General features: G+C 45.1%; 1 protein-coding gene across 1 annotated transcript in view; it reads right to left on the bottom strand.

Annotated features, from left to right (window-relative positions):
- NEK5 (NIMA related kinase 5) overlaps positions 1 to 12,370 on the bottom strand; it is a 416,861-nt gene that overhangs the window by 31,025 nt on the left and 373,466 nt on the right. The window contains exon 20 of the mRNA XM_086935035.1: positions 11,612 to 11,746. Coding sequence (XP_086791161.1) covers positions 11,612 to 11,746 — 135 coding nt within the window. The remainder of the gene's footprint in view (positions 1 to 11,611; positions 11,747 to 12,370) is intronic.

Genomic DNA, 12,370 nt, shown 5'->3' with positions numbered 1-12,370 from the left:
AGCTGTACCTCAACAGGGAATGTTCCCAGGTACCTCATGCCTTATAGGTTGTGCCCCGGAATGATCCTGCTTGTACCCTGAACTTAAAGATGTAGCCCAACCGGGAATAGCTGCTGTGTGTGGCTGAGGCATGTGTATACTGACGGTCTGCCGGTTTATGGGCGCGCCATAGGTCTATCAGACCCATCGCCTCTACAAAGCCCTCTAGTGGCTCCCGACCAGTTACATGAACCAAACAAATTAATCGGAGGGTCCAAGGGCGAGTTTAATGACTCACACTAGGCACATGCCCCAAAACCATATATCTCAACACACAAAGGGTACCAAGAGGTCAAAAACAAATATGTCATTCAACTATGTACACCAACCCCAACACCATACAGATAAAAAAGTGGGAACAGACAGTGCGGACTAGGTGTGATAGTGACCGAGGTAAGACCCAAGGGCATAGGGAAAAATTCCCATCAGAAGCCACACTGTACCGCCCTCTTTCACATCATTTGGGTACTCCTTGCCCGGGAGACATAACAAAACGGCCGGTCAGATGTTACCATGACCGGTTGTGGATATGAAAGAAATGTGTTAGTGGAGGGAGGTTTAATTGAAATTATCAATGTTGATCTGGCAACTGAAAAAAGCAGTGTAAAGTGAATAGAAAGTGAGTGGTGAAAAACATTAAAATTGGATGGGCTGGGTAGATGTCAATGGTTTATTATTATCTCCTGGTCCTCCAAATCTAAAAGACAAGTGCAAACACAGATTTGACATAATATCCGTGATCAGTAGTGGTTATCATGTTTCTGCATATCTAAGAAATAGTTTCATGCATTCGTCAGGACCCGTTGTAAATTAACTACTGCTTTTTGTGAAAAGTAAAAGATATCACCTGCAATGTCCAGGTTGTATATTAAACCACATACTGTTACCGCACCGTACCAGAGATACGACATCCACAGAAACGACATATAGAGCAAACGACAAAAAGACAACATTATGTCACATTCACAAGGTGTGTCATATTGGTATAGTACATCCTTTCATTTCTCAATGTGTCCGAATCACATGATCTGGGGATTAAATTCATTCCAAACCACTCACCCATTAGTTGTGGTTGTTGCGCTTCACCCCACCTGGCTGCAGCTCAGGTAAACGGAGCACCGCTCTAGATCAGAAAAGTTAAAATGTAAGGACGACAATCATGGCTTTATTTTTATCAATTGTATAGCGCCGGGAATTCTGTTGGTATATACAATCCCCATGCGCTATTTCTTAAACCGAATCCGTGTTGTAAAAAGTACGGTTTATAATTCTCACGTTTTTTTCTACATTATCTAATGACTAGGTTTTTGAATTTGATCATAAAGGTTATTGGCCAGCATTGAATATGGGAACTATAGCAGCTCAATAATCGGATTACCCATAAGAATGCAATGTATTCGAGACCACATCATAATGAGACCGAGCTTGGTTTAATGTTCATGTGGCTGCGTGGGTTATGAATTGCAAAATCGCGCCAAATCGCGCATCCACGGTGGCAATCACCAATCTGTTATTCATCTATGTTGAGGCCCCTGTATGCTCCCTGTATGCCCACAAGAGTTATCAAACGCAATCACTTGCTAAAGATCCATGTAAACACTCATGTGCAGTGTCGTCAAGCCGGCATCTCAGCGTCTAAAGGCATTAAACAGTTCATACCAGCACATACGCCTCCAAAGGCGTTTAGACAACTGCGCTTCTGTGGCATCACTCACCTCTCGGTCGGTGTCTCCCGGCAGTCATCCAAACTGTCTGGGGGGGCACCGAACGGAGAGGGCGCGCCATATTAAAAAGCTCAATGTGTCACGTTTCCCGTAGCGTCGGTCACATGATTTACGTGCATGACGGGATATGTAGTCCTTGGTATCCCGTGTTTGTAGTTAATTTAAAACAAAGTCGGGGAACCATTCAAATATTCAGAGTAGGCATAAATTGACATCAACACGGACATATGTTATTATTGGCAGATGTTATCAATTTATCTAACATCCTGCGGTTATGTCACTGCGATCACTTTTACAAACTGCAATAGCGGAAACCTCATATATTTGATAATCTGTCCATGTCAGAAACAATATGTAGGTATGACGACGAGGAAGATAAGGACAAGAATACAAGAACACAAGAGCACGGTACATTGTCGCAAACAGGCCACCCGTCTAACAGCGCATTTTTTGGAGGTTGGACATGGTCCAAATGATTTCATTGGACTGTTCTGTTCTGGAACAGCCTCTGATACCTGATTCTTGTCCGGATGTGGCCCGGTTTTTATTCAAAATTGAGCAGAAATGGGTCTACAAACTCAATAGCGATAAAGATGGGTTAAATGAGCCGATACCGTGGATGTCCCTCTGAAAGTGATTGGATTGCCCTTTGATGATAATATCATATGATTATCCACTCTGAACCTACAACCTCTGGATAATCCTATTTTTAACATATATACTAAATATCATCAGAATAGGGTTAAAACCCAAGTTAAGCAGATATTCAGTCCATCTATTCTGTATTGATGGATATACCACAAATCTGAAAAGTACAACTAATAATAGAGATGGACATACCTAAACACAGCACTGCCTCGTCATAAATACCGAAACATTATATAGGGAGGTTTTAACTTAGGCTATCAACATGTCCGGTGTTGGCATGTAATTCTTCCTACTTAAAAGAACTACAAATATGGCGCCTGTAGACCTGGACTTTTTGTAATACATAGGAACCAAGTGATCGCAGTGACATAAGGATGTCAGATAAATTAATACCATCTGCCAATAATAACATATGTCCATGTTGATGTCAATTTATGCCTACTCTGAATATTTGAATGGTTCCCCGACTTTGTTTTAAATGAACTACAAACACGGGATACCAAGAACTACATATCCTGTCATGCACGTAAATCACGTGACCGACGCTACAGGAAACGTGACACATTGAGCTTTTTAATATGGCGCGCCCTCTCCGTTCGGCGCCCCCCCAGACAGTTTGGATGACTGCTGAGAGACACCGACGGAGAGGTGAGTGATGCCACAGAAGCGCAGTTGTCTAAACGCCTTTGGAGGCGTATGTGCTGGTATGAACTGTTTAATGCCTTTAGACGCTGAGATGCCGGCTTGACGACACTGCACATGAGTGTTTACATGGATCTTTAGCAAGTGATTGCGTTTTGATAACTCTTGTGGGCATACAGGGAGCATACAGAGGCCTCAACATAAATGAATAACAGATTGGTGATTGCCACCGTGGATGCGCGATTTGGCGCGATTTTGCAATTCATAACCCACGCAGCCACATGAACATTAAATCAAGCTCGGTCTCATTATCATGTGGTCTCGAATACATTACATTCTTATTGGTAGACCGATTATTGAGCTGCTATAGTTCCCATATTCAATGCTGGCCAATAACCTTTATGATCAAATTCAAAAACCTAGTCATTAGATAATGTAGAAAAAAACGTGAGAATTATAAACCGTACTTTTTACAACACGGATTCGGTTTAAGAAATAGCGCATGGGGATTGTATATACCAACAGAATTCCCGGCGCTATACAATTGATAAAAATAAAGCCATGATTGTCGTCCTTACATTTTAACTTTTCTGATCTAGAGCGGTGCTCCGTTTACCTGAGCTGCAGCCAGGTGGGGTGAAGCGCAACAACCACAACTAATGGGTGAGTGGTTTGGAATGAATTTAATCCCCAGATCATGTGATTCGGACACATTGAGAAATAAAAGGATGTACTATACCAATATGACACACCTTGTGAATGTGACATAATGTTGTCTTTTTGTCGTTTGCTCTATATGTCGTTCCTGTGGATGTCGTATCTCTGGTACGGTGCGGTAACAGTATGTGGTTGAATATACAACCTGGACATTGCAGGTGATATCTTTTACTTTTCACAAAAAGCAGTAGTTAATTTACAACGGGTCCTGACGAATGCATGGAACTATTTCTTAGATATGCAGAAACATGTTGACCACTACTGATCACGGATATTATGTCAAATCTGTGTTTGCACTTGTCTTTTAGATTTGGAGGACCGGGAGATAATAATAAACCATTGACATCTACCCAGCCCATCCAATTTTAATGTTTTTCACCACTCACTTTCTATTCACTTTACACTGCTTTTTTCAGTTGTCAGATCAACATTGATAATTTCAATTAAACCTCCCTCCACTAACACATTTCTTTCATATCCACAAACGGTCATGGTAACATCTGACCGGCCGTTTTGTTATGTCTCCTGGGCAAGGAGTACCCAAATGATGTGAAAGAGGGCGGTACAGTGTGGCTTCTGATGGGAATTTTTCCCTATGCCCTTGGGTCTTTACTCGGTCACTATCACACCTAGTCCGCACTGTCTGTTCCCACTTTGTTATCCCTACCAGTTACCCCAAGGTCCCTGATAACCTATCAATCTCCGGATCCATAACTGCATTCATGTCCCCTCCCAAGACCAGCGTAACCAAGGCAAGTTCAAGCAGATTAGCACCCAGTGTCCGTAGAAGTGTCGTTATGAGGTTTTGGAGGAGCATACACTGAGCAAAGGTTTAACGTTCTTCCTTCCCATGTAACAGTCAGCGCTATGTAGCGTCCCAAACGGTCAAACTAGTTCCTACCCGGAATGAATGGAATAGATGATTTCATTACTATCCCAACTTGTCTAGACCCCGATGTATACCTCACATATGCTAGGAGTTCATATCCATTCCTAGCCAGAGCTTTACATTGGTTCCCCCTCAGGTGGGCCTCCTGGAGCAAAACACGTTCGGAGCGTGCCTTTGTAGGTATTGTAGTACTAGTGTGCGTTTAACGTTGCTGCCCAGACTATTGACATTCCACTTCAAAATTTTCAGTGCAATATTGGAGCTGTACGTGTGAGATTATGGTCGGGCTGACCAGATCTGGGAGTCGGGCCCCATGTGTCAACCTAAAAGTGGCTGCGTGTGCCTTTGGGAAGGAAGCTCCTTCCATCCCCTTACTTCGTGGCTCTAGTATATTGGTTAGGACAATTTTGAGAGTGCCTGAGCAAACAAGTAACACAAACATTGCAAAACAGTCGAACTTGATCATAAACTATCCCCTTGAAAAGTACCCCCCTCCTTGCTACCCTGCTAAAACGTAAAACCACCCACAACCCCAACATGCAGAGCGCCTGTACCCCATAATAACCATGCTTTACGCTGGGGTAGGCTGGAGCCTCCTGGCGGCCTCTATTTTCGAAATAAGCATAGCCCATCTCTAGCCCCATTTACCTTTCCTCTGCACGCTGTCTGGTCCACAGAATCCTCCTGCTCCCACGGAACGTCATGAGCCACCCCTGGGTCCATCTCACCAAACCAGTAGGAGTAAAGTTAATGTTTTGTAGTCTATCCTCATACGACTTTGTTCCCCAAAAGGGTAGTCAGCTTCCAAACTGGCGAAGGCCGGCCCCTTATATTTTCATGATTCCCCCGCTGACTCCCCCCAGAGCCCCGCTCCCCGCTGTCTACAATCTCTCTGTGACTTATGTTTTCCCAATCGCCATCCCTCTAGCTCTCTTCACCGCTTCAAAGTTTTGGCGCAGTCTTTGTACCTGTAAGGTAAAATCGGGGAAGAAGCAGATAGTAGAGTTTTCGTGGTTGAGATCTCCGTGAGTCCGTGCTGCCTAAAGTATGGCATTTCTATCTCAATAATTGAGAATCCTGGCAATTATCATTCGGGGCAGGGCTCCTGGTTTTGGGACAGGGGCCCTGTGTGCCCGTTCATTAGAGAAGAAGTTCGACAGGCGCTTAGGGTGTAGATGGTTGATTTATTTTAATGTTTTATAGAGCGCAAACCAGACCCGTGAGGGTATCAGAGCGCTTTACAGTATTGACGGGTGGTATACAAAAGACTTAGGAGTGGAGGATATCAGAGCGCAAACCAGACCCGTGAGGGTATCAGAGCGCTTTACAGTATTGACGGGTGGTATACAAAAGACTTAGGAGTGGAGGATATCAGAGCGCAAACCAGACCCGTGAGGGTATCAGAGCGCTTTACAGTATTGACGGGTAGTATACAAAAGACTGAGGAGTGGAGGATATCATTGGGATACAAAGGGGTAGATACAATATACCAGAAAAACAAAGAGTCTCAAATCCTGGATACATTTAAGAAAAAAACAGGTAGGTTCATTATACAAGAAAATAAGCAGTCTAAACTCCCGGGTGGGATGCCCAGAAGGGCCGGGAAGGTATCATCCGGAAAAGCCATGGATAAAGCCATAATCGTGGGTGGAACAAGGTCGCTGAGGTGATTGTAATGTGATCATTAGGTGAGGAAATTGCCCATTAGGAAAATGTTGGTCTCCTTTTTAAATCGTGCAAAAGACGAAAGTCTTTTGATGGTGGGCGGGAGTGAGTTCCATATTCTTGGAGCGGCCCCAGAGAAGGCCCGATTATAGTTTTTTTTTTCCAGAAGCAAGCTGGTTGGAGCAAAATGTCTCTGGCAGACCAGGAGTTTCTGGCTCCTTTGTATATCACGAGTTTATGGGCGAGAAATGCAGGGGAATTGGAGTATAGAGCCATGTGAGTAATGCAGGCCAGCTTAAGTTGGATTTTGGCCTCGAGAGGAAGCCAGTTCATAGCTTTGAGGTGGGGAGAGATGTGGTCGAATTTCTTTGAACCGGTTAGGAGGCTGGCGGCGGCGTTGAGGCAGGCTTTCAGTGGGGCCAGAGAGCTCTTGGGTAGACCTGCGAAAGTAGAGCATCCATATTCTAGTCTGGAGATGACTGGTGCCTGGATTGCCATTTTTAGGTCGGGAGTGTCGAGGAAGGGTTTCAGGTTTCTTAGGTAACGCAGGTGAAATCTTGCAGTTTTTGCCATCAAATTGATATGGCCATACATGTTCAAGCTACCCTCTAGGGTTATTCCCAGGGATTTAGCAGAGTCCACAATGGTAGAGGGCAGTTTAGCGCTGTGATAGCATTGATCCATTCCTGAGGTCTTCCAAAAATAAATCAACACTCTACTCCCTTTGGGACGCCCACCACGCGTATATAGTTCTGGCGTGTCCGCCGTTCTCGGTCCTCCAGCTTTGTCACCATGGTTCCTTGTTGTTGCTTGAGGTGCTGGACTTGTTTGTCTAATTTTTGGGTGGTATGTTGTTACTGTGTTATGTTCTCTTCCGCGTTGGTTACTGTTTCTGATACTTTGTAGAAATCTGCCCTTGAAAGATTGACCTCTATAGTGACAGTATCTATTTATGGATCAATAGTACCCTTTTGGTCTGTGATGGCAGCCATATTAGCTGACAGCGAAGGCTCTGTCGCTCCTGCCTCCTCTGGCTGACGGTCCGGGACCTCTATGGAGTGTTTTGTGACAGCATATTTGTCCATCTTATTTGCTTGCTCCGTGTGAAGGGCCTTCGGTTTCACCATCTCTTTTCTGAGTCAGGGACAGGTGGCGGGCCGGAAATTACGGTGCAGTACACCTAGTTTTTCCTTTCTGTTGCTCTTATCCCAGACTCCTGGCCTCTCTCGAGTGGTATGCAGACTATGTTCTGGGGCTCCTCTGCCTCTCCTTACACGTAGGCCCACTTCTCTGTCTAGGCCCCCAACAGGCCCTTCCTCATTTCTGGCACTACTAAGGCCTTTCCCCTACACCGACCAGCAGTCTCACAGTCCTCTTTAGGGAGGAAGGCCCAGAGCTACAGGGACGCATTGCAGCCAGGAGTCAGGCCCCCGGCACCAACACTGTGTAGGCCTAGTCTCTCCCTGGTCTCTTTTTGCCTCTGATTCACTCCCCCAAATGCTGCTGGCCCATGAGCTCGGATCAGTCAGTCGTAATCCTCTAATCTCAGAGCAGGTCGGGCCCGCCAAGTGCGCAGTCTCGACCTCACTCCCTGTTGCCGCCAAGGTCTGGGGCCGCTTCCCGACCTCTTCTGTCCCACAAGTAGCCTGGGTTTTGCAGCTGTTGTTACATTACTGCCTGCCGTCTCTCTGCACAACAGCTCCGGCTAATCTGGCTGCGGGCATGTCAACGCAGCCTTACCTTTTCCCCAGGCCGCATATCTTCCGGGCAACAGCTGCTGACTGCAGCGCAACTTCTCCTCTGATCCTTCCATGGGTAGTGGGGCCCCTCAGACCCCATTAAGGCGGAGATGCAACTTCCTGGCTTGTGGGCGCGGCTCTGCCAACATCGCTGACCCGCTCCTCTCCTCTCATGGCCTCACATGCTTCAGTCCGATCCCTCTCCGCCGACACCTTTGGGTTCCCCAACGCTCTAAGCAGGAGGCCAGTCTCTCAGTTGATTGTTGGGGCTGCGGTATACTCTCCGCGGTGCTATGGGCACCTATGCAGGTCTGGATATTTGGTTGGGTAGTAGGCTATAGCCGCTGTTGAGCTAGGAGCACCTCTAGTGTGCAGCTTCAAGCCATGCCCCCCAGCGACCTTCCTAATTGGTTCAGTCTTAATGGTGCGCTGAAGTGTTGCCTCCATGTGGGCCACCCATGACTTTGACAGCTCTTGGAACCAGCCAAAGTGAGGGAGCAACCCAAAATGATCATGTTGCTCCTCTGGCAGGGTGCAAGTGCTTGCAAGCTCCTGGAGGCTGGCCTAGAACTCTTCAACTGGTTCTTCTGGCGTTTGGGAGGCTTGGCGAAGGAGGAAATGCATGTCCGGGTTGGCTAGAGGCTTGAAGTGGGCTTTCAAGGCGTCTTTGAGCATGGCAAAGGTATAGCGTAGGCCAGCTTTGCCTACAGTTTGTGTATTCTAGTACCGCTTAGAGCAGAGGTCTTCAAACTGGGGGGGCGAGCCCCCCTAGGGGGGCTTCAAGTGATCCCAGGGGGGGGGCGCCAGAAGAACCATTATGCTTTGTGTTCGCCTAAAAAACGAGCAGCAGTAAGCACGTCTGTAATGGACCACCATTAACGTCCTTTGTCATTTAAATCTTGGCTGGGAGAAGGTGTCAAATGGGAAGGGACTCCCACTGCCATTTCGAATAATCACACTGTGGATACACTTTGCACATTAGTAAGGCCTGCCTCACCAGAATAGTATGTTCGGAAATCATGTATTTGTTTGCAATTCTAATACAGTGGCAGAACTTAGCTGCAATGTTTAAATAAGTCTAGATATATTTAAGCATTGCCAGTTTAATAGATAATTGTTAAGAAATTTCAGGGGGGACCCGGTGAATTCTTTTTCTACACTGGGGGGGCGCGGAATTAAAAAGTTTGAAGACCACTGGCCTAGAGGAACGAGCATAGGTCGGTGTCCATCCACTTCCAGCCCCACTGCTGCAAAGTATGTTTCGAGGTGATCAATACAGGTTGCCCTCTTTGTGGCTTGAAATGAGCCCCCAGAGACAATGAAGGTTCGATGGTCATTTGATGCCATAGGCGTGGCATCTCAGCGTGCATTGGCCAAAGTCTGGTGGGAAATTTGTCCCTCAAGGGGACCATAAGGTTACTATATGAGCGCCTTGTCCATGAGCCGCTGGTGGAGGTAGCTGCAGAAGGCTAAGAGGAAAGTACTGTGTTGACCCCCAATGTCGGCCATGAAGAGTTATGAGAAGTGATCCAGATGATCACTAGGAGGATGAGGGCCCAACACCAAGAACAGTGCTTTGCCTAGAGGTAGGTCTCAGCTCTAGAGTTGTCTGCCCCTTTGGTAGGCATGGAGCAGGAAGACTTGTGTGATGCACAGGCGGGGAGCATGGCATGCAGCCCCTGGGTGGTGGTGCCAAAAATTTGACTCAGCGAGGACAAGTTGCAGGATGCATGGGTGGAGGGCCACACAGTGAAGGAGGTCACCGTTGTGTCAGCCGTCAGGAGGCATGGGTAGGACAATGCTGTGCGGTCGTCAGAGGACTTGCGCCGGTTGGATCAGGCAAGCAGCTGAGGGGCGGCGTGATCCGGCAATGCGGGCCTGTGAGGTGAGGGTAGGAAAGACCATCCTCGTCGCCAGTTGTTGTGTCCCTGGGGGCGGGCGTGTGATTAAGTCTCACGGGGGCGGTGTGGGGTACCCGTGCAATAAATATCCAGCACACTGGTGGTCGTCTGCAGGGAGCTGCATAGGCGCAGCCTGCTCGTTTATTTTTTATCTTGGGTCCCGTGACCGGAGCCTGCTGTGGCAAGGTGGCCCTGCTAGGGGCCCCCAAAGTCGCTTTCTGACAGGCTTTTCATGTAGAAAAGCCCAGCATGAAAAGCCTGCTGAAAACAAGTATCATAATCCCCACAACGTAAACGCGAATTTGAAACCAACAATGTAATTTGAAAAGCATCCTACTGCAGCGTAATCGGGCCGTAAGTATTGATAGTCAGGAAATTTGAATTTTAGCAACATTGCAGTACTTTGAGGGTACTTAGCAGTATTTTGAGTGGGGTTGTTCAGATTAACAGAGAATTTAATAACTCTCACTATTGTTCTGAAATTCACTTTAGTGTTCCTGTAAAATGGTCAGAAGAATTGAAATCCCTATCAGACTTAATCAGAAATGTTGATAGACTCACACTGAATGGTTATCAAAGGCATTTTATTTCTAAGACTCATGTACACCAATTAAGGTTTTGAGGAGCTTCCAGGTAGTAATGTTGTCACTTTCTTTATAAAGAACCAACTAAATGGAAGAACATGTTGACAAACACTGAGATGACCAAGGGGCTTAGATAAAAATGAAAGAATGTTGAGCAGAGGAAGGAACGCCGAGAGGTTCCAAAGGTCATTTACTTTGCTACCAAAGCAAATAGGAGGGAAGCAGCTTGTCAAATACAGTTGGACAAAAAAGAGGATAGCCACTAAGTACTGCTAGGAAATAACCTTTTGGACCAAAGAGGTAAACTAAGAAGTTATTATTTGTTTTGGTACATACTGATAGTGATGTGTGTTCCATTTTCTGTCTACTCTTCATTTTGACTTTCTTTTCTTGTTCCTACTTTACTTGCTTCTGCTTATACAAGGCAAGTTTGTACAAGTTCGTTTACCAAATGGCAAAATAAAAGCCTTGCCGTTTACCCCATCACAATATTTTTTGTGAAGATCAGAAGTTGCTATTGTTTTTTTCAGTTCCGTCTATATGGATGCACCAGAACCAGGTATCCTCTGAACCAATTTTTAGTTCTGGTCGATTGAGATGCAATGAGTCAACCTCTCTTTGAAAGGAGCTTCCCAAGGCCCTCTAAACCTTCTCGGGGGATTCATTGGAATCCCCTGTTCAGGATAGTAGTTGGAATAATCCCTTTTTGCATCTTCATCTGCCAGATGTACCCCCAGAGATACTTGCAAGTGGGTGTGCCTAGAATGTGCACCTCCAAAATGGGAGGTTGAAGGATCGACCATGATTAGTGTAACCCTTACTATGTAGTCTATTAATGTTAATAACTCATAACCCACAGCCAGTTCCCAATTCCTCTAATAAATGTATGAAATATGACATCACACTAGCCCCGCTGTCTTTTTTTTTGCAATGTGGTTACAACATTATTTCACAAAGAATGGACTGATTGAATGTGTAAACATTCCACAGATATTCGAAGAACTGCAAACTTAGAGATGCTAGGATCTTAAAAGCTATTGGTGGTGACATTGACTATACTTACTGATGTCCCCTTCCACCAGAGTTGGAGAGTTTGACATGATTTCAACACCATCTAAAAAGTGAAGGAGGGTTTGAGATGGCCTTTCTTTCCAGTGCTTTCTGTTTTCTGCTGCATCATTGCTGTCGTTGCCATTTTCTACAAGACATCAAATGGATAGCAAAATGTTACAACATAGCTTTACATTTTTTTAATTGCTAAAAACCTCTCCTTCTAGCCATTGCCGAGGTGTCTACTTTACAGATTGATTTGCTTTGGTTTTTCAATCTACTAAATAAGAGAATACAATTTTTGTTGTTATGAATCAAGGTCATGGTAAGTTAGTTGGCCTTTCCAAATTATAAAATGGTGCAATATCGTTTTGAAATGTCAGTAGAGAGTGTATAATTTTCAAAATAGATTTATTTATTTTCTACTAAGTGTTCATTTGACAAATACCTAAAAATGCAACACTCAATAATGTTAATAAACAATATGAAGTAATTATAAAATGTGTCAGTCACTACCAATCACAGAGGGCTAATGATTTCCCTCAATGAAATACCCCAAGTGTGAAAAAGAGACATATTTGTATAACTTTCACCAAAACAAGCCAGCTAACGTTATGCTCTTTTTTTGTATATATGTTATATTCAATACCTCTGGGGCACTTACATCTAGACATGGTCTGTGATTGTAACTGGTTAAGTTACAAGTGGTTTGTCATGACCACTGTTGTTTGTTTGTGTCTTTCTGTTGTTAAGATGCTGTTTTTAATTTCTT

This window comes from Lissotriton vulgaris, chromosome 8 (assembly GCF_964263255.1).
Source record: "Lissotriton vulgaris chromosome 8, aLisVul1.2, whole genome shotgun sequence".
In the NCBI taxonomy this organism is placed as follows: Eukaryota; Metazoa; Chordata; class Amphibia; order Caudata; family Salamandridae; genus Lissotriton; species Lissotriton vulgaris.
The sequence above is the reverse complement of the archived record's forward strand: the minus strand, read 5'-3'. Positions and strand labels throughout refer to the sequence as shown.